At 47.0% G+C, this 22,839-nt stretch overlaps 1 protein-coding gene across 1 annotated transcript; it reads left to right on the forward strand.

Annotated features, from left to right (window-relative positions):
• Positions 1-416: 416 nt before the first annotated feature.
• Positions 417-3,008, forward strand: LOC141930687 (acrosin-like). The gene is made up of 5 exons (XM_074841889.1): positions 417-655; positions 968-1,165; positions 1,501-1,766; positions 2,028-2,173; positions 2,652-3,008. Exons 1-5 carry the CDS (start codon positions 570-572, stop codon positions 3,006-3,008), a joined length of 1,053 nt encoding a protein of 350 aa, XP_074697990.1. The 5' UTR covers positions 417-569.
• The last annotated feature ends 19,831 nt before the right edge of the window (positions 3,009-22,839 follow it).

Genomic DNA, 22,839 nt, shown 5'->3' on the forward strand with positions numbered 1-22,839 from the left:
GTGTGGACAGTGCTGCATCTGTGCCGGAAAGTTGACACTGCTTGGGTCTGCTCGGTTTATTGCACTCGCACATCACTGCTTGCCTGCCGCGGCTGTAACCAGATCGGCTCTGCAACACCCAAAAGTGCGTACTGCCTGTAGTAGTCACGTTCTCTGGTGTATGTTTGTTGGGAAGGACCTGGTGGCAAAGGGCTGCAGAGAGCAGGGGGCAGTGAACTCCCCGAAGAGGCTGTGGTGCCACACTGGGTTTTTTCCTGCTCGCCATTGGCAGGCGGTGCTGGGGGCCGACGCTGCTGCCTGCCACAGGGCCTGCACACCCCGTCCCGCAAGCCGAGCATTCAGCGGGGTCTGTCGGGGGTGTCCGATCCCAGCTTCTGCCTCCCCTCCTGCTTGGAAACCCCCATGTTTTCCCCCCCCGCCCCTAGAGACCACCGTGCCCAGCCCCCGGAACCAGCGACACTGTGACATCAGCCCCGTTGCCAAGGGCACCACCGGCACCGCGAGCCCTGTGGGCACTCTGTCAGCTGCTGCACTGGTGGTGACAAGCCCTCGGTTCTGGCAGCTGGCACATGCCGCTGGCAGCGATGCGTTTGCTCCCGCTCCTCATCCTGCTGGCCCTGTGCTGGCCTGCGCACGGCGCCTGGGACAGCTGTGGGTAAGTGGCCGAGGCTCTGGGAGGGAGCTTGGCAACCTGATGGGGTTCCCTGGAGGGTGCCTGCTTGTCCCCCGTGGCCACACCACGGCTTCCTCAGCCCCATGCGGGAGCCTCGGCTCCTCGCAGCACCCGGGCTGCTGGCACAACTCGCCTGCGGGGCTAAAGCAGAAACGGGGGCGGCCGCCCACCCACCCCACGGGGCTCCGTGGCCTCACTGTCCATGCAGCACCTCGTGGGGAGGGCAGACGGCTGACCTTCAGCCGGGACAGCAGCGAGCCATAGAGCAGGACGGTGATGAGTTTCTGGTTACAGGACCTGCGGGCTGCGGCCCATGGCTGCTCACTCCGGCACCTCGCGCGTCGTGGGGGGCACAGATGCCCAGCCAGGGGCCTGGCCCTGGATCGTGAGCATCCAGGATCCCTACGCAGCAGGCACGGGGCACATATGCGGAGGGTCCCTCATCAGCCCGCAGTGGGTCCTCACAGCAGCCCACTGCTTCATCAAGGCCAGGTAAGGAGGGCCAGGAATGGGGATATCCCCCCAGCACTCGCAGGTGCCCCGTCCGCAGCATCACGTGCTACTCCCGTCCCCTTTTCTTGCGGTACACCCAGTGCCTGGGCACTGCAGAGCCTGGCTGAGAGGCTGCTCAGGAGAGGGCTGGGCTCCTGCCACGGCTTCCTACAGCCTCCAGCTCGACACGCCATGAGCCCAAGGCATGCAGGGGCAGTCGCAGCTTCCGTAGTGTGCTTTCCTCTCCCCCATGTGAAGCAGGGGGCAGGGAACTGCTGGGCTGCTGCAGCATGTGGCTCCTCTCCCTCTGAGCCCTCTCCCCATCTGCCTTCCAGGCACATCACCATGTGGCGCGTGGTGATCGGGGCCACCCAGTTGACTCATCTGGGCCCGGAGGCCCAAGTGCGCAACATTAAACGGCTTCTGGTTCACGAACACTACAGTAGTATCTCGGAGGAGAACGATATTGCGCTGCTGGAGTTGGACCAGCCTGTCCAGTGCAGCTACTACGTACAGCTCGCCTGCGTGCCCGACGCCTCCCTGCGAGTGTCCAAGCTGACGACCTGCTACGTTAGTGGCTGGGGGTCCACGACGGCGAGAGGTGAGTTCCCAAAAGTGCTCGTTTCCCGAGTGCGAGCTTGGCACACGGGGGAGGTGGGCTTGGCTTCCTGACAGCAGGGCTGAGAGCCAGAGTGCGGCTGCGGGGTCGTGTGCCCATAGAGAGATGGGCCTGGCCCAGGGCCCATGGCCAGACAGAAGGGCAACGCCGGTGCAAAGCCAAGCCCCAGGGAAGGGCTCACCCAGACAGGGCAGGAGACCTGGCAACGAGCTGCTGGGTGTTAATTCCTTTCTGTGCTCACAGCCGCAGGATCAACGGATGTCCTGCAGGAGGCCAAGGTTCACCTCATCAACGTCCGCCTCTGCAACAGCAGCCGGTGGTACGCAGGGGCCGTCCACCCCCACAACCTGTGTGCTGGCTACCCGCAGGGCGGCATCGACACCTGCCAGGTAGGAGCCTGCGACAAGGCAGCGCCCAGCGGCACAGGCAGCCCCGGTACAGCCGCCCAGACACACCCCGGCACGGCCTTTGCCTGGCAAGTCGCCCTCCCACCACTGGGTCCCCACCGCTGGCGGGGCTCACCTCCCCTTCCCCAGCTGCAGGCCCTTGCCCAGGGTCCCACTTGTCCCGGGACTCTGCCCAGAAAGCCCATCCAGCGCTCCTGGCAGCCCTGAGGTCCAGATCCCAATCCCAAAACATCCCTCTTGCACACAACCAGCATCGCTGTGCAGAGATGCGAGAGAGCCCTACCCCACAGGCTTACTACCCTCTCCCTGACAAGGTGCTGCAGGCCTCAGCACTGAGCAGAGCCTCTCTGTGCAGCGGATGCAGCCCTGGCAGGTGCTGGCAGAGAGCCAGGGAGCCAGCCCTAGTGCTGCCAGTGGCCACCCGACACCACCTGAACCCTCCCTCTCTCCTCTGCTGCAGGGTGACAGCGGTGGTCCTCTTGTCTGCAAAGATAAGAATGCTGACCACTTCTGGCTTGTTGGGGTGACCAGCTGGGGGAAAGGCTGCGCAAGAGCAAAACAGCCTGGAGTCTACACCTCCACTCAGCACTTTTATGATTGGATCTTGGTGCAGATGGGGCTGCACCCAGCAGCAACGGCTACTCCAACGCCACGGCCAGTCTTCACATCAACACCCTTTCAGAAGCCGAGGCCAACAACGCAAACGGGCAACTCTACGCCCTGTCCATTTCCACGCCAGAAGCTGGCGGAATTCTTTAAGCTGCTGCAGGAGCTCCTGCAGGGCCTGTGGGGGAAAGAGGCTCCAGCAGCAGCATGAGCAGGACCCAGCTCAAGCTGCAGCGCACCGCGACCATCTGCTGGGGCACTGCCTGCTGATCCAAAGGCAGCCTCAGTGTCAAAGGCTGCTCGGTCCTGCCCACACACACAAACGCTCCAGTTGAGCATTCCAGTTGTTGAAATAAAGTTGCTGGTTTTCACCATGCTGCAGTCCAATTCAGTCTCCTGTGCAAGGCAAAGATTCCATGCCCGGCACCTGCAAAATGAGGCTGCAGGCAGCCAGGTCGGGCACAAAGGGAAAGAGTCACTCCGAAGGGCTGGTCAGAGGGGAGGGTGAGGGTGCGGTGGAAGAGGGGGGTGAAAGGTCTTGGGGACAGCAGTTGGAAACGCAAAGTGTCTTACGCCAGCTACTGGTGGGACCCTTGTGTGTGTGTGTGTGTGTGCGTGCGTGTGCACAATGCACCAGTGAACTTGAAACTGGACTCCATCATGACACAGGAGACACAGATCTGGAAAGACCCACGGTTTGCCCCGATGACTGGGTAAGGAGCTTGACATCCAGCCATGGATATTACATGGACTTAATTTCCATTCCGTTAGTTGAGGAATCTCTGCACGTGCTGTGCTTATGAATCGAGGGAGTGAAGGTGTGTTTATGTTTCGCTAGTAAACATCCAATCCTGATCATCTGGAAAGGCAGAAAAGGACTGGCCTGTGCTCATGTTTATGTAAGCGGTGGGTACGAGTACATGGGCGCTGGTAAAGGCATCGCTCTGCCTGTGTCAATCTGTTTTGCCGTTCACATTAATTGTGTAACTCTGTGTGTGTGTTTGTTTACGCGCTCTTTGGACGCAGCAGAACGTGGGAACAGCAGCAGCCACATCCATCAGACTGGGACAGGAGAAGCCTCCGGGGTGTGAGAGTCCACCGGTGGGACCGGAGAGTCCACCAGCTCTCGTGGACCTGAAAGGAGAAATCCCCCGTGTTCAGAAGTCTGCTGGATCTGGCTGCTCTGTAACAGAACGGGGAAGGGGGCCCAATGAAACTCTGCAGCAGAGACGATGGTGTGGACAGAGAGGCAGCAGTGCCTGGGCTGTGGAAGCAATGGGGAGGGCTGGCAGCTGGACTGGCACTGGACAGTCACTGGGCTGCCTGCTAACAAAAGGGCAGGAAGGATGCAAGCTCAAAGCTTTATAAAAAAAGTGATTTGGTGTTTGTTTTCTCCAGTAGGTACCATTAAAGCATCTGGGCAGGACCCTTCCCTGCAGGCCCAAGAATGGCTTAGCTCTCCTGGCAAGCTTTGCCTTGAAGCAGCATGCAGTAACAGCTCAAAGTTTTGATAGCCAGCCAGCCTGTATGCTGGCACAGGAGGATGAGTCCAGATGATCCCCCTGTTCCCACAGAAGCCACAGCTGAAGTAGTTCACACTCCAGACGCTGGCCCGTGAGCCCTGCCCAGGCAGCCGCTCCCTACCTCTTTGGGAGAAGCTGGATTAACTGTTCTGCAGACTGGGCCTCTTCATTTCCTAGTCTGGGTGGAACACAGCAAACAAAGACAAGGCACAGGACTCTCCTGAGCAGTGTCCACTCACACATAGAACACTAAGAATTCACCTACACACAGGTTCTGTCTACAATACGGCTGTAACACCACATCCATATGCCTCAGTCCTCCGGCACAGTCCGTGCGATCCGTGCATTCAAGGCTGGCTTGACACATCCTACAGGAAAGGCTTTTATTAGGCAAGATCTATCATGCCCCAAACCACACCCCTGAACCAAATGAACTTCCCTAGACTGCAGTGGGAGCCCAGACACCTTCTTCAGGTGGACACACCTCGTCATAGCTGCCATGATTTCTACCATGAATGCCAGCAAGGAAGCCCATGTCTGACACTGTACTGATGGAGAACAGCAGGAGGCTGGTCCTGAGGGTATGTGTTCTCTCGCTGATGCTGAGCAGAAAGCATTATGCACTCTGACAGGATGCAGGAGACAGACCACAACCCAGATGACAACAATAATGAGTGCCTAGCTGTCGTTCCTGAGAGGAGGGAATCATCCAGTGATCCGCAGAGGAAGGTGAACAGCTTTGCCAGCAGGTCTGTTTAGACACTGTAGCCCAGAGAAGTACCACAGAACCCTGCAGGCCGAATTACCAATACAAAGGCAGTTACTGACTGTATGGGGGAGGGGAGCCACATAACAGGTTATGCTCCTTTTCCATCAAGACATCCTGCAATTTTTATCTAGGTACTGCTCCAATCAGCTTTTGAGTTCTTGCTGGGGGAAATGGGCAGTGGGGCAAGGACAGAGTTGGAAGGGCATCGCTTGAATAAAATTTAAATGGATCAAATCAGTATTTTTAATTGCTAGCAAAACAAAGAAAAGAACCTGTAAGACAGCATGCAAGGTCAGTAGAGGACCCAGCTATTCATCTGGCAAAATACAGCCCTGAAAGACTAAGACTCAAGAACTCATCTGGACCTAACAGATGTATGACATTCCTTCTCAGCCAGGTCAGAATCCTGAGATGTTGAAAGAAGATATCACTGGAAGAGACAAGAAATACAAGGCAGAGTAATCATAAAAAGCACTATACAGGAGAAGTGTCAGCTGGGACTGTTATTTGTCAAACTCCCCCAGATCACAGCTGTGACACTACCCTTACCGTGACACAAGCAGGACCCTTATGGTAATAGGTGCATGGGTGCTCTGGAACCTCTCCTGCCCAGCCGTGTCCCAGAAGTCTGTACACACAAAAACCAAGCTTAGAACGACACAACTTCCCAAGCCCTGCATTCCTCACAACTTAAAGCCAGGATGCAAAGTCCAGTCCACCTACTCAGGGTCACAAATTAGGTTTCACCTCACTGATCTGAAAGATTCCAGGGCTGAGATTATGCAAAACTAGGGCCTTTTCTTAGCCAGGCTTAGCTATGAGTAGTGCAGACACTGAACATCGCTATAAACATACTAGCAAAAGAGAAGTCATCAGTAGACATGACTTGTAAAGGATAGTAAGACAGAGCTCGTCAAAAGTGCAAAGAGTGATAACAATATACGATACTTTATCACTAGAGATGACAACAGGAAACAACATCTAAACGTCTTGAAACAGCTTGATTTCTGACACAGTGATAAATAGCCAGGTGCCTGCCATGGGAATTGTTCCCTCTCCTTTCACAGGCAGGAGTGGCCTTGGGAGGGGAAGCATTTCCTCCAAACTGCCCGGGCAGGGGAAGGGAAGGTGATCGCTGCTGTAGGGCTCGTTCTCTTCAGATCTGATCAAAACACACTGGGATTTTGACCATTTAATGTAAAGAGCTGTGAATCACGGTAGTCTTCTTGTTGTGGTCCTCAGAATCCTGACACTGTGGTCAAATCAAGTTATATTTTCACCTTTCCCAGACTATTAACCCAATCCCAGAATATGGCCAGTGCAACAAACTCTGTATTACCTTATTCATTTAGACCCACAAGATGATATGGCTTAGAGACACAGAACAAAAAACAGGCATTATGCGATGCTAATCGCCTTCAGCAAAGAGCAGATTAAAAAACCTCCACAGAGTTCATGGCTGCTTTTTGTCCCTTCATGATTTTAGTAGATTTGTTTTCTTCCATTACAGATAGCAGACACTCTGTTCTACAAAGTGTCCCAAACACCCTACATTTTGGTGGGAGGGTTGCTGAGGGGATCAGGGATGAAGGACAGAAATCTACAGGCAGTGAAGCTTCATTAATTCCACTAATCACAGACCAATTTGTTTACAGGAAAGTTTTGTGGTTTGTTTGTTGTTTGCCTTACAAGGGTGAACAGGTGTCCTAATATCTTCTGTGTGTGGAGTAACAGAGGAGCAGCCACTACTGAGAGTGCTCTGCTCAGCCTCAATTCATGAATGGAAAAGTGATTCTGCATTCGACAGCAAGGATAAAACGGAATCCTGCTGTTCAGTGGGAGACAGAATCTAAGTATCCTGTAATATAGTTTGCTACATCACCACATGTCAGGCTTGACTTTCCTAATTTACACCAGTAAGTTCTTACAGAAGAATAAATCTTTTCAACTCAGGGCTTCTGATTTACACCAGGGCAAATGGAAGTGCAGGAGGCCCTTCTTATCCTAATAAAATGTGTCAGCTACTGTTAAATGCAGTAATGGCAGATACAATAACATGTTAGTATTGTATTGCAAGATAACAATATCAGCACTGGATTGAAAGGGGAAATCAGTTACTGTTTGTTGTTGCCATTTACACCACCATTCTCAAAAATCAATTAATTGGTTGCAGTGCTCTCCAATGCCAGCTGCTTTTTAATTAAAAGAATGAATCAAACCACTACTAAAAAGAAATCAGAAGCACCCACTTTGGGGAAAAAGTTTTCAAAGGATGGCTTTAACATACGCTATTGCGTTCAATTTTAGGTGATACAAGGCCACACAGAAGGTATAATTTCCTTCAGTAAAGTCACACCTGAAACTATATGGGGAGTGTTTTTTCTCCTTCCGTTTCCAGATTCTTCCATGGTACAAGGGTGTTTGGCCGCAGATACATAGTTTGTAGAAGACAGTGTCAACAAAACACCAATCACAATGCAAAGACCCCTTGTCTAAATGATTCTCATTAACATTTTAAAAAAAAATTATTCCGTTTTTAAACAAAGATAGCCAGTTTAAAGGTGTTTGGGCTAGAGCTTTCAGCACTATTCTCATTTTCAAGCTGAAGTGCCCTCTGCTGGCCACGATTCCAGGTGCCTTTGCTCATACATTTCGTATGGAACTTTTTCTAAACATCAAACTTCGTTAGAAGAGGGCAGACTCCTATAACAATATATCATTTAACTGTTGAAAATGATTTTCCTTTTTACATCAACAGGATCTGCATTGGGGGAAATTATAAAGGGCATTTAAAATTTGCGCCAAGAATCGAAACCTCGTTAGCTTTGCTCAGGTGCTCTGATTCTGTGGATAGATGACAGGCAGGTGAATGAAGAAGAGAACAGCAAAACAGGTGGACCAGTGCTACAAACACAAAAGAGAAGATTAAATGTGATGGAACAGAGACTGCAGAAGAGATTCAGCATGGAGATTCAAGAAGAGAGAGCATACAAAATCCATCCAGGAACTAAACCGTTAGGCAGCTACATCCTTCCTCTTCTCCATACTGCAAAATGTAGTTGCTAAAGGGTTTGTGCAGGTTTTGGCTGTCACAGCATTCAGAACGACAAAGACAGAGGGGCTAAACCCAAATATACAGGGGAAAAGACCCCCCAAACATTCAAAGAGGTTTTGGAAGAGAAAGTATATCCTGGATCAGTGGAGAAAGGGACAAAGAACACAAGTGACCTCAAATTCAGGTCCAAGATGCACTAGGAGAAAAGAAAGTTAGATATCATTTGAAGGGGGAAAAAAAATAAATTAAAAAGTCAATAAAACCAGACTTTCCATTTGGCTAAATTAGATTTCAGCCCTGAACTTACCTAGGATGGTGAGGTCAGATTTCTCCACATCATTTCTCTGGTCAGCAGATGGGTAGGTCATCCTTTATTTCTCCTTCTGAACCTTCTCTCAATCTACAGATGCCTGTAGACTCGAGAGCTGCTTCCTCCGATTCCCTGGCGCTTTGCAGCAATCTAGTTCTTCAGAGCTCAGCGGGGGTAACAGGAGACTTGTCTGTCTTTGAGGACAGAGGACAGCTTCAGCCAAAGAATGTTAGCTTTGTGAAGCAGCAGTAAACTCCTGAGAGGTACCTGCCTGGACCCGAGGAAGAACAAATTACTCCCGAGCTGTTCCATCTTTTCCTGCTCTTACCTTGCCATCCAGATGCTTCGTGAGGAAAACAACGCAGAGGAGACATGTTTTCTTTCCCTTATATATTACAAGCCAAAAATGTGCATTTTTTTTAGGATAGGGTGTTTCTCTGGTAGAGATGAACAACAGCACTGAGGTAGTAAGAAGGATCTGTAATGCTGAGAACCACAATTAAAACTTAAAACTGATCTCAGGCTGCCCCTATAAATCTTTCATCTTTCTTACCATTATCATTAGTTAGACTTGTATAATAAAACAAATATCATCTTTCAAAGGGCAGGTGGAGAAATCAGGTTTCATGCTTGCTAACTGAAAGACCTGATAAAGGAGACAAAGTATTAAGATGCATCCAGATCATTAAGTCTTTGTCTTCAAAGGATTTTCGTCATTAGCAAGTTACTTTTCATAGAATTTTTGGGTGCATGTTGAAAATATTTTATTGCCTTCACATTTAACATGAAGCTCAAACACTACAGAAAACTAATTTTCAGTGTTTCGCTAAATCTAAAGCAGTTTTAGGCTATTAGGATCAGTCTCCTAGTGCATTACATGAACTTTAATGTCATCAGTGAGAGGGGGGAGGGATAATCAGGCTTAATAGGCTTAGCCAAAATACAGCCACTGGCATTCAACCACATGCCGATAGTTGCCAGCTTTCTGGATCTCTGAGGCTACTGCACCATCTCCAATGCTACTGTACGATAAATCAACTTTTTAAAAATGTAGCCATAGAACCAAGGTCAAACTGATATCCCCATAGCTAAAATGACCTTGCAATAATCAAAAGATGAACAGGTACCCTTCATTTTTCTGCTGAATTTAGACATGCACATAAAAAGATACTCATTTTAGTTCTGCTTTTCTAGCAATAGGTGGCACTATCAAATGCCACTTTCATAATTATCTACTGTTGCACCATAGCATTCTATATTCCAGTGGAAGAACAGCAAGGAACATGGCTGAGGTTATTTTTCTTTCTGCTTCCCCTAAACAGAACAGAAAATGCACCTTGCAGTTGTTTTGTTTTCTGTTTTAAACTGTAATCATGCTCAAATACATTTTTACACCAGTTAGAAACTTGAGAGAAATATGTTATTGGGTTTTAGAGTATGCTACTTTAGACAAGTGGCAAGCAGATAAACATGCTCCATGCTCCACCAATCTCTATGCTAATATTAATATTTTTAAAAATCATGGTTTTAAAAATAGATGTTCTGTCAGCACTTTCAACCACCTTTTTGTGACCTGTTAAAGTACATAATATCACTACTTTTCCCCTCAATTTCCATATTTTCCCAGATTTGTAGATAATACACACGGTTCACAAATAACACATCTTCTTAGCTTGCAAAAGAAGCACTCTGCTACTCTTCCCCTTCAACTTGTTGACCACCTTTCTCTCTCTTCTTTCTCCAAACTCACCAGTTTCGTTCTCTGTGCAACTGCCCGTGCTGCACCTTTCCTTCTCCTGCTCCAGGCATGCTGGCTCTGCAGGCCTGAGTTCAGAAAGATGCTTAACAGCTGCAGCACAGAGTCAGAACCCTGAGCTCAGTATTTTTGAGGCTGATCATGTACAAAACATTGTTTTGGAGATTTGCCACTTCTCCAGTGTAATTTTTGAAGCCCCAACTCTCATAGAACACGCTTCTCACCCGAGCTGTTTGCATAAGGGATAGACTTCATAAGAAAGAAAAGTATACCAGACTAAGTCTCTTTTGGATTTGAATTTCTTTTGTTTCAAAGTAAAATGCGCTGGAAGCCCAGAAAAAACTTCTGTTTGTCTCAAAGCAAGGAAAGAATTAAACACCAAAGCTGTTTTCTGAAGTCTTTGGGTTATTATGGCAAAAGCATCAAATCGGTCTTAAAATTGCTACGTGCCATTAGGCAACCTTCTACTTTCTCCACAGATCAGCCACTTCCCTGCAATTTCACAGCACTGTCTAAGGCAAAGTGTGCCCAGACTGCACCGACAGTGAGCTGACACGACACACTTCATGTTCCATTGCCCACTGTCCTTAGCTGTTGGTGACTCAACTGCTGTTCCCACAGAATAACGACACACTTGGCCTCTGCCTGTGACTCACGTGTTGCTACAGGGCTTCTTTTAACTGAAACACACAGCGTGTACTTTCTGTTTTGGAGCAACAGCCAAACATGTGGTAGAGAACTTATGTACAATGCACACAGTGACAAACAGACGGCATCCTAGGAGGAAAAAAAAGGATTTCAATAGATTTTTAAAAAAGTTTTTAATTTACAGTGCAAGTTAAAGGATGCAAACCAAGCAATAAAGCAGATACAACTGACTGTTCTTTTAGAATTGAAAGAAACACTTAAGTGATATTTCTCATTAGCTACATCATTTAAGGTTCATCTTAATTTAGTCCATGGACTGCAAGATTAGAGGATCAATCTTGTCTCTGTTGGTGTAAATGGCCGTGTTTGCTGTGGCTTTAGTCAGTCAGGGTTATTCCTGACTCCAGTGATTTACATAACACCAGACAGAATGTTTTTCCTTTGTTGCCACAGCAATTCACCTGCTACAGGTTCTGCAGTTTTGGGGGAGGCGACTGCTCAAACATCCACTCAATTCCCCCAGAGCTCAGTGACATTGTTCAACAGTTCTGAAATACCGATTGGGTGAACCACGACACTCACGACTTTCTAACAGCGAAAAAATGCAGCGGCTTCCAAAGCACTGCACAAATGGAGAGTGGGAGCAGCGATCTGCACGGCAGCAGGTCTGATCCATGTACACACTGACATGACCAGGAAGTCTGTACAAAATGTGCCTGGAAGTCTTTTTGTAATGCTGATTTCAACTATAAACCTGTCCCTGTTGCTGCAGTATCGGGTGGATTCACGTTATGTTACCTTGTTTTCTGGGTGAAATTAGTATAAAGCAGCTGAAAGAGCTCAGACTATGATATGAATTAAACCCAGACTAACTCTATAGAAAATCTCACGAGATTCACAGATCTCAGGCATAAACTACAGCACAGCTGCTGTGAAGTGCACACCACATACAGCACCAGGGCCACGCACACACGCCGACACAGCCAGTTCCTTCTGGGAGGAATCCCACCAGCACAACTGACAGCGGTGCGCGGTCGCTCTGTGTCAAAGGAAACCAAGCTGCCTACTAGGAAGTGTAATTTGGAGCCGTTGCAGTGTTGATGTGTTGAATCTTTTAGAAACTCTGGTAGGAGAAAAAGCCAACTGTTAACGAACCAACATAATATGAAGTAAACTAGGATAGGAAGCCAACTGATGATTTAAGCAATAGTTTTCCCAATACAATGTCATGCAAATGCCCTAGAACATAGCAAGGAACCTGCTTTGCTTTCAGAAAGAGCCAAAATCCAGTGCCTTTGGTGTAAGAGGCACCATTCATGTCTAAACTTAGGGCAAGAACATTCTTGCATTTGACAATGCCTTTCTGAGGTCTTGCTGTCATTAAAAAAGACAAATGAATAAGATAAAGCTTTCTGAAATTAGGCAATGCTAGGTTATTTTTTATCTAGATTAACTCCCTTATCCCTTCCATGACACAGCTGCACAAATGCTTGTAGTGGCAGAAAGCAAAAGACTAAGATGAAAGGCCAGCTTGGAAAGCAGAGAGGAGAAGACAGATACTACCTTTTTGCAGTAGCAGCGCTGAAACTGTGGCCTGAGACATCTTGCTATTGAAAACATCAAGTCCTTTTAATCTTGTGCAACATATCTGAAATCAGCCAGAGGTAATGCTGACTGTCCTTGAATTCATCCTGCATTATGCTTACAGAAGCTTAATTAAATTAGCTGTTTGGTGTGCACATGCTCATTACAACTGACTGTACTCTGTGTTTAAAAAACAAACCCAATAATCTTCCTTTGGAAACACATGCTTTCATCAGGTGCACAGGTGATAAATAAAGTAATTTTCAGCAGATTATTGACTTCAGGTTTCTAAGTCAGTTATGTAATTTAGAATTCCAAGCACATACACCAGTGCCCTGAAATCAATCCTGTGGGTCACCACTGTGTCTGTTACAATGCACACTCCCTTTTCGCTGATATACACCTCTGCACCTCCATCCCATCAGAGACAGGCAGCTTTTCACCTCCCCCAGTATAATGCACACGCATTGCCATACTATCAAACCCAAATCCAAGATTTGTTAAATACGCTTCTTTAAAAATCACTGAAACTCTTTCACATCCCATTTAATCTCTGCATTCTTCTTCTCTAAGGGTGAATATAACTTCCCAGTTTCCAGTAGTCTGGAGATAATTCTGGACAAGCCTCTAAGTAATTAGCTGGGGAGCAAACTTTCTTTTTCCATCAGCAATGCTAGTGAGAAAAAAAAAGAAAAATCCTGCGATGCTTTTTGTTAGCTGTAATGGCGGGAAAAGCTGAAAAATTTGTGGTGAGTGTTTGCATGTCAATTAGAATTAAGAAGAAAAACCAGATGATTAGTTATTATTCCTACTATATGTCTCCAAGGTAAATCTAAGCAACAGAAAATGAGAAGTGGAGACAAGATGACTTTAAGAACTGCCAGAAGTGTTTCACGTCCCAGTATACTCACTTGTTTATGGCTCCTTCAGTTCTGCAGGTCAAAGATTCCCAGAAACTTGTAAATCATACTTACCCTAGGTATTGCACATCCCTAAGTGACTACACACCTACAGCCTCTTTGCACTATTCGCTCGAGCCGGTGCTAAATACTCCACTCCTAGGCTAGCAGAAAAGGCAGGTATCTCCGTAGAAACCTGCAGCTTGCTGAAGCGTGTGTGCAGGTGGCACAGAAATATCTACTTCCCACAGGCACTTAACAAGAACATACTTGCTCAATAATTACACACAGTGTAATTTAATTACACACAATGTAATTTAATAAAATATTGCAGTCTGGTAAAGGAGAAGGAAGAGTGCTGAATTTCCCTTTCTTTCCTGATGGTTTGCGGGGAGCCCAGCACAGAGTACCAAGTGCTGAACACGGAACCTTCTGGATGATGCTGGAATTGCTTTCTGCACACGAGCTCTGGTCTCTGCCACGGGAATATCAATGGCAAGACAAATTGTTTTGACCAGCTGAAATAATCTAAGCTTTAATCAACAGTGGTGAAGGACAGTTATATGCTTTGCTTATCCTCAGCATAGTTTTGGGCAGTTTGGAAACACGTGCTTAATATTAAACAATTCATTTCTTTCAAACGGTCACACAGAGATATTCCCAGAGTCTTATTACTTGAATTTACAGGCAGCAGTATTGCTGAGGTAAAGGACTTTACTCAGCCCCATGGAGTTACAGATGAGGACAGACACTGAAGACTCATCAAGGAAAGCTATTCCTACTCTGATTTGACTCACATAAAACACCTGCTGCTGCAAAAGAGCTCTCACGACACCTTGTTGGTTTTGCTTACCCACTCGCACAGCAGATGCTGCTGATTTCCACGAGGATTGGACAGTGTCTCCTGTCACTAGACAGCAGTCCCTCTGGCTGATTGTAAACAAATGGTGCTGATGGGCTCTGAAGGAAGCTTCATTGGTCCTGTCCAGAGGAAGGTTTAAATCTTTTTGAAAAGTGTTTTCTAACATTGCTGAACTGTGTTAGCAAAACAAATTTGCTTGTCCTGGCCGCTCCACTAACTGCTTTCAGGGGCACATTCTCTTTCCACTGAACTCAAAACCAAAACTCTACTGTGTTCCGGGCATCAAGATTTAACTTTAAGTGTTTCCAACACTTGCCCCTTGTCAAAGAGAAACATCTGAGAAATGTGTTTCCTCCTCAGTGTCTACTCTGACATCTAAAAGAGTGAACACAACTCGATGTATTTGCTGGGTAGCTGCCAATGTGTCAGAGGTGCATAAACTCGGTCCCAAACTTAATTCTTAATATACATCAAAATCATTTGTATACTACAACAGTTATGAAGTAGAAATTCAACCCTCAGAGCAGAGGTGGGTTTTATTTCTCTGTCACTGAAGCTGAAGCTGGGAGGCAGTGAGAAACAAGGGAATTTTGTGAACACAGGATATTCAACCATATTGAGTAATTAGGCAATCAGATTATTCCTTACATTGCCTTGGCCCAGTGCAGGTATCTCTTGGAATGCCTCTAGAATGATCCAGAAGGGTAGTATCCCAGAAGAACAAACACAGGACAATCCTCAAGAATTTTCTTTACAGACTACCATCAATTTGAGTGTACTGACATTCCAGAAACATTGGTTATTGTCTAGCTGATTTCCAGTGATGTATTTCTATAAGAAATGTGTAATTCAGGGTTTTTATAAAACTGAAATACATTTTAAAAATAGGGTTTCTTAATAAAACACACACTTATTTGAGTTGAATTATATAATCGACTTCTTTAAATATAATCACTGGAATATTAAGCCACGATTGAAAAATCCAAAGCCCTGCCAGTAACACCAGTTCAGGGCCAAAGCAAGCGCACAGACCCAGATTTGCTGTTGGGCTGGACAGGCTGCAAGGCACTCGGGAAAGCCAGCAAGAGAATTCCCTTCCACCACCTTCTGTGTGCCTGCAAGGGACAAGTGTTTGGATTGTTCTGCTGGATGTGGCAAGAATGCTTGTTCAGGGCCAAGCACACGCAGAGCCCCAGGTTTGCTGTTGGGCTGGAGAGGCTGCAAAGCGCTCAGGAAAGCCAGGCAGAGAATACCCTATTCTCACGGACACAGGATTTCTTAAAACAAGCCCATTTATTGGATTTTGAGATGCAGAGGCTATACGAAGATGCAGAGGCTGCGTGGGAAGCGGGGACCTGGCTTCTGTTCGGCTCGTCATGGGGCAGAGGAGGAAGCACAGCACGTACTCCGGCAGGTGCTCCCCGGGGATGCAGGAGTGCCTCGCTGGCGGATCCCCCACGGTGCCCAGCTCTGGTGGAAGACATGCCCGAGGGGTGGTCTCAGGGGCACCAGCAGCAGGCGGTTGGTGATGTTGTTCTTGGGGGTGCTCAGGTGTTCGTAGGCGCCGCCCCATCCCTAGGCTGGACGCAGCCCTGTCAGAAAGGACTTCTTGGGAAGGGCTTGGCAGATGCAGCGGGGGTCCCCACTCGAGGGTTGGCTTGACCCAAGGTGTCATTGGGGTCTGCTTTGCCCTCCCAGTCATCCTCCTCTCCCTCCTCCTCAGCATCGCTGGAGCTTCCCCGCTGGCTGCCGCTGTCACAGTCAGCGCTCCTCCGCCTGCGCAGCCAGTAGAGATCAAGGAGCACGAGCAGGGTTTCGGCAGAGGCCCAAATCCACCAGCGCTGGCAGACAGCAAGGCGCACGCCTTCCAGAATGAGGCCGCATGACTTCTGGCTCCTCTGCTCCATCTGCTCCGATGAAATTCCTAGGAAAGCCACCAGTTTGCAGTCCAGGTTAACGTCTCCCTGTGTACCCACAGGAGATAAACAAAAGAGGAGGTGAAGACAATTTCTCTCCCATATCTCCTCCCAAGTGCTTTGAGGTAACGCTTACACTCAGCACAGGGAGACAGAGAAAATCCAGGCACTAGACCTCTTCAGGTTCTGGCCTCCTCACAGCTGTCAGGAGGTGAAGGGTGTCACTGCAGAGAAGCTTCAGTGAAAGAGACACCTGCTCCTCAGCAACTGCTGCCAAATTGTAACTCTCAGTCAACTGTAATCTCTGCCATAGCTGAGCTAATGCCCTACATACAGAACTCCTCTCCCTGCTAATCCCTGGAATCATCCCATCCACCTGGAGAGGGCAGTGGAGATCCTCCTGATTCCTCTAGCCAGCCTGCTCCTCCATTAAGGACATGTAAAGCAGTTACCTGGAAAAGGAACGCCTGCGCTCTGCTCCTTTGGAGTATTTTAGATTCCATCCGTTCCTGAACCATCTGTAAACTCATCGAGTCTGGACTTCTTCTTTTCCCTGTTAAAATAAGTTTGATCTTTATTACAATTACAGCTTGACCTTTATCACAAAAAGACACCAAGAAACAAAACATGGCCAGTATGAGAAAATGCATACTGCTTGCAGATGCAAAGGTGGACATGCTATTTAAGCAAAACCAGTTTAGAATTCCTACAAGTCTTAGGGAAAGTTTTAGGATGACATTCGTCTTGTTTTAGTTTTGCATGTTTGCCATCTGCACCCAGAAAGTCTATTGGAGAAAACACTCTGTCAGTTTTGCTGATGTCAGATGCACTCGAGTGTAACTGCCGTCCGACAGGCCATCGAAACACAAACATGAAAAACAGCCCAACTTCATTGGGCCAAACCCCCACTCTTCTTTAAGTCTCGTTGTTCTCTGTCAAACTCCTCCCTAGACAAGGGAGGCCAAAGGCACCTTGCTGTGTCAGAAATCGCAGCAGGACCAGGGGAGCGACGGTCGCCCTGTTCTCGGCTCTGGTGAGGCCGCTCCTCAAATACCGTGTTCAGTTTTGGGCCCCTCACTACAAGACAGACAGTGAGGGGCTGGAGCGCGTCCAGAGAAGGGCAACGAAGGTGGTGAAGGGTCTAGAGAGCAAGTCCTGTGAGGAGCGGCTGAGGGAACTGGGGGTGTTTAGCCTGGAGAGAAGGAGGCTGCGGGGAGACCTCATCACCCCCTACAGCTCCCTGAAAGGACGTTGTAGCAAGGTGGGTGTTGGTCTCTTTTCCCAAGTAACAAGCAATAGGAGGAGAAGCAGCGTCCTCCAGTTGCACCAGGGGAGGTTTAGATCAGCTGTTGGGGAACATTTCTCTACTGAAAGGGTTGTCAGCATTGGAACAGGCTGCCCAAGGAGGTGGTTGAGTCACCATCCACGGGTAGATGTGCTGCTGAGGGACATGGTTGAGTGGTGGACTTGGCAGTGTTGGGTTAACGGTTGGACTCGATGATCTTAAAGGTTTTTTCCCAACCTCAGTGTTTCTATGATTCTCCAAAGGAGGTGCTTGTGTCATTGGGATGGCATTTGAATGAGCCATTGGAACTGCTGCTGGTCCTCAAGCTGGTGACATGTCTGCAGGAGCGGGGGGATATCCTGGAGGAGGGAGAGTGCACCCAGCAGATGGAGGCTGCCCAGGTGGAAACTGAGGAAGAAATGGTTGTGGTGGTACCCCCGGGGGAAGAGGAAGTGTGGGAGGTGGTGGAGGATACAAGGGAGGTGGAGGCACAGGCACAGAGAGCGGTGTTGATGCTGGTAGTGCTGGGGCCTGAGTCCTCTGGGTACGTTCACTGTGCGGGCGTCCTCGATTTGAGCTTCTAAAGAAACCCCAAAACACCAGTCACTGCTTGTTACACTCTGCCCTGATTTTAAAGAGGAAAGTGAATGGAGGAGGAGCGTGGTGGCGAGCACTTCTTGTTCTCAACTTAAGCATTTTTCTCCTGCTTTTTGTTCATTTGAGACTACGCTCATTTCTTGGTCCTCATACTTGCCTTCCACATCCTCACCCCCAACAAATCCCTCACTCTCCCCTTCTTATAGTCAGTTGGGCAACTGTGGCTGAGGCTGCCCGTGCTAAAAGAGACACGTGCCAAGCGCTCTTCTGCCACACATTGACACGCTTAATACTTCACAGTTCTGATCTTCAAAGTACTGCACAGACATTTACTCGTCTTCTCTCAAACTTCTTTTAACATCTTCCGCACACGCTTCCTAGGTTGTTGCCTCATGGTGACGTCTTTGGCCCGTTCTTGGCCCTGAATTGTTAGGTTTTGCATACTGAACTTGAGGTTTTAGACAATCTGTGGGATGGACCCTGGTTTTTGTTTTGACTTATCTTTAAGATTTTATACACACAATGCACCCTTACAATCTATCTATAACACAGAGATACCAAAAGGAAGGACTAACAACGCTGCAATAAACCAAAAGAGACTCCTCTCTCTCCAACCGAGAGAAAGCAGCTTGGCTGCTTGAGGTGACTAAATAGTAAAGTAACAGCCTTGCCTTTTCCAATGGTTTGCTCAATCAGTATTATCTAAGTTGTTAAAAAAAGAATATTGGACGCTGATTTCTATTGGGAAATCAACTTCTTCAGCCCTATTCAGCCAATAATCAAGAGGGTGCCTTTCCATCTGATCCTTTAATTATGTTTCATTTATATATGTAATTATGATTTCCTCAGAAAGACTTCATTCTTCAGAGTCCTCTTTTCAATCATGTACTGCAGTTTTATTTTAAATAATCTTCCTGAGAGCACAGATCCCCTTTGTGAAGGCCAATTCAAATTAAGCCATTTAAAAATTAATTACCACATGTATTCTCCACAACGATCTGTGCATACTTATTCCCTTATAAATCAGCTGTTGTGTCCGTTATGTGTTACGGCCTCGTTTAACAGGTTACAAGCAGCAATATATTGAATTTCTGTAGCATACTTACACTTCCCAGTCTGGTCTGCCACTGGCCGAGCGAATTTTGCCAGCTCTCACTGGATGACCTTTTGGCATGGGGAGAGAAAAAAAAATCCCTTTCAGTTTACCTGAAGATAATTTTTTAAGAGAAATTTGTAAGTTACGGTTACTTACCAGTTGTGGGTATCGATCGTCCTTGGTACCCTAGAAGACTCGGCAATGCTGGCTGTCTCAGTCCAGGAACCTGATAGCCCTGGTGAATCAGTGCAAACAGTTGGAAAATAAGCTCTACTAAAATATGAGAATCACTGCATATGGTGGAAGAAAACCTACCTTCTCTTCCCACAAACCGTGCATTGGCAGGGGGGAAGATTGAGGACGTTCCGTGGCAGCCACCAGCGCGGCAGGAGTGGTCAGAGCCACGAGTGCTGGTGGAGGTGCTGGTGGCTGCTGCTGCTGCTGCTGTTGCCTCTGCTTATGGATCATCTGTGCATACCCAGTTCCATTTTTGAAGTTGTTCACAGCCTAGAGGCAGGAAAACATTTACAAAGAGGTAACATGAACCTTCAGTAGCTCGATGAACAAAAGCCTCCACAGAGTAAAATTACTTGTGTATTCCCGTATATACTCTCCATCCTAAAATAAACCAACATACGGATATATTCAGATTAGATGTAAGGAAGAAATTCTTCCCTGTGAGGGTGGTGAGGCCCTGGCACAGGTTGCCCAGAGAAGCTGTGGCTGCCCCCTCCCTGGAAGGGTTCAAGGCCAGGTTGGACGGGGCTTTGGTCAACCTGGGCTAGTGGAAGGTGTCCCTACCCCTGGCAGGGGGTGGCACTGGATGGGCTTTAAAGTCCCTTCCAAGCCAAACCCTTCTGTGATGCATGAACGCATCCCATTAAACACCGGTGTTAACGACTGGTAACTCAGACTATCTGTGTGTAAAGCACTCCGGTGTTAACACTGAATTTAAACTGAGGCAATCCTGTTAAACACAAGTGTGACCTGAATTTGCCAGCTTGTCTCTCAAGAGTTGTCAGCTTCTGTAACAACAGGTCATGTATTTACAAAGTAAATTTAGCCTTATTCCATTCAGCCTTGATAAGCAGATGTAAATTAATATTTTCTTCCCTTTCAGCTGACTGACTGACTAGACTTTTCTTACAAACAGTTTATCTAAAAGTCACTGCATTACCTGGCGTAGGCACTTGTTGGCAACTAAAGTATCGGGAGAAACACCTGCTTGATGACATGTTGGGCATGTGTGTTCCTCACGTTCCAGTAATGCTGTTCTAATACCTGGGTATAATCAGAATCATCAAAATAGGTTTTAGCTAAACTAAGGAAATTGTTGGGGTTCTAATTAGTTATAAAAGCCCTTAGATGGTTAATGGGTGAATATGGTCCTGAATTGAGAGCATGAAGCTATAAATGCTCAGCAGTGTAAAAAATTTCTAGTATGCAGGAAATAGCTGCCCAGTTTTGATATTTCACTACTGTAACATTTGAAGATGTAGAGCAGGCCGTGTCTTGATGTTCTGACTAGTCTGTTCTCCACTGTCCAGCACAGTGAGAAGTCACCAACCTCAAGGTTCATGAATAAGACACATCTCCAAAAACCATTAGTAGGTTCAAGTTCTGATGGTTTTAACCAACTCTCCCGTGGAGAAGAATGTGGATTAAATGCCCAACGAGCCATTTGCTGCAGACCACAGTAAGTCACCAGTGTTGGCTCTATAGTTTTGTATGAGAGAAAGGACTGTGCACAAACTCAATGCATTTGATAACTAACACTGTAATCAGCTGCAGCATTACGCACTCTTCTTGTACTCATCCTTCCGCATGGAAAGAGGATTTAACTAGGTGCATAAAGAGGGAAAAAAGCCTTCTGCCTTTGTTTTTTCATTTCTACAAGAAGAGTCCTTTCCTATTCAGGGTATACTGAAGTACTAAACAGAGCTGGTAACAAAGGAATTTTATGATCTCTCTGCTTTCAGAAGATCAGGTGTGATGTTTTGAATTAACAAACATGGGAGTAAAACTTACAGTCGTCACAGTAACTGTTTCGACAGCAGGGAATAATAACTGCATCGTCCATGATTCCTTTACAAATGGAACATAAGAGCTCCTCTGGAATAGGGTCGTATGAAGAAAAGGAGGAAGAGGATGGCTCCTTTGGTAAAAAGGGAGGCTTTTCCTTCTTTCCTCTGGCATAAGCTTCCCTGGAGGGGGGATGGGGAAGGAAAAAGAAAAAAAGTTAAAGATGGATAAAGGAGAACTTTCCCAAGCTTTGGATTTTATCCAATGAAGACAGTAGGTGGCATTCTCACTCCACATTAGTCTTCAAAATACAGGCATTTAGTTTAAACTACTTTTCTATAGCCAGAGCACAAGAAAAGGGAGGGGGGAACAATTTTCCTTCTGCAGAACTCTTCCATTCATTGGATCAACTAAGAAATTAGCTCAGACTAGAGAAATCATTTTCTGACAGCTAGAAAGCAGGTGAAACAAATCCCACCTCTCCTTTGCCAGACGGTAAATGTAAATTGCAGGCTCAGAATAAAGTCAGTCTCTGTGTAATTATGTTTTATAAATGCAAGAAGAAGTCTATGTTAGAGCTTCTGCAAAAGGAGATCCATGACGGAAGAACAGAGCTGCTACCGAGTGCATTTTAAAACAGCCACTCTTGTCAGCACACAGCAGGATTTTCTTAGTTTACAGCAACAGGAAAACATCCCTCTGCTTCACACATGGGATCTGATAAATGTCAGAGGGGGAGGGAATCTCAGTCCAACAGCTATTTGTTAAATTCTGCAAGAAGCCTTAGCAAGATAAAACAGAAGCAAAAGCAGCTTGCAAAAAGAATGACTCCACTGTAAACACGACTGAAATGTTTTGCAGAAATACGGATTCTTAGCATACCACAAGCTTAACCAACGTTCAGGGGCGTGAACAGCAGCACTGTCCTATTTTAATATTAGACATCATCACAGGTTTTAAGGTTAAGATACAATGACAGTGCTTCTTCCCCCGTAATTACAGATGCTGGCCAGCTTGGTGGCATTGCCACTCAGACACTGACACGTGGCTTCTCTCCTTCACTTTTTGGTCAGACCAACTAATTCCATACTCACGCATTAATAATTGGTATTGCATATCTTCCAGTCTTTGTCAGCATTGCACCCTTTGTATTGGGATCTTCCACCTCCACCATGAAACTCCTGGGAATTCCTGTGCTCTTTTTAAGTCTGGGAACAGACTGAAAATTACTGTCCTGTTAAGAAAAGCAATGCAGACATAGCTCATCTTAAGACCCACACTTAAAATGACATTTCAACCACTATTTTGAGCAGTAAAAGCCTTTAATCCTCTCCTTTTACCTAGCCTAAGGGTTGCTCGACTGAAATACTCTTTTTCCTAAATGAATATAGCCAGGATGCTCCAAAGGCTCGAGCAGTGTTCTGAACTCAGTCGACATTCTTTGGCTCAACTTCAGGGTCCTTAAGGGTGAAATATCCCTCAGCTCCCCATCCCCTCAGAGGAGAGGCACAAACCCCCTCCTCCTCCAAAGCGCAGTTCAGAGGGAGAGCTTAATGCAGGGCTCTGGATCGGCCACTGGGGACACTGATATTCACCACCTACAGGTGAAGGTTGAATTCAGAGCTGATGCACGTACGTTCAGTGAGTAACGTTAAATGGCATGAATACTCAACCAGAGACTTGTGTAATTATAACACGCAAATATTCAATAGATGGGGTC

This window comes from Strix aluco, chromosome 16, assembly GCF_031877795.1.
Source record: "Strix aluco isolate bStrAlu1 chromosome 16, bStrAlu1.hap1, whole genome shotgun sequence".
Classification (NCBI taxonomy): domain Eukaryota; kingdom Metazoa; phylum Chordata; class Aves; order Strigiformes; family Strigidae; genus Strix; species Strix aluco.

Excerpts from the sequence above, each read along its gene's own strand:
- LOC141930687 (XM_074841889.1), top strand. The coding sequence starts at position 570 with ATGCCGCTGGCAGCGATGCGTTTGCTCCCGCTCCTCATCCTGCTGGCC. Across the intron at positions 1,767-2,027 it reads GGGGTCCACGACGGCGAGAG|CCGCAGGATCAACGGATGTC; the intron begins GTGAGTTCCCAA and ends CTGTGCTCACAG. Across the intron at positions 2,174-2,651 it reads GCGGCATCGACACCTGCCAG|GGTGACAGCGGTGGTCCTCT; the intron begins GTAGGAGCCTGC and ends CCTCTGCTGCAG.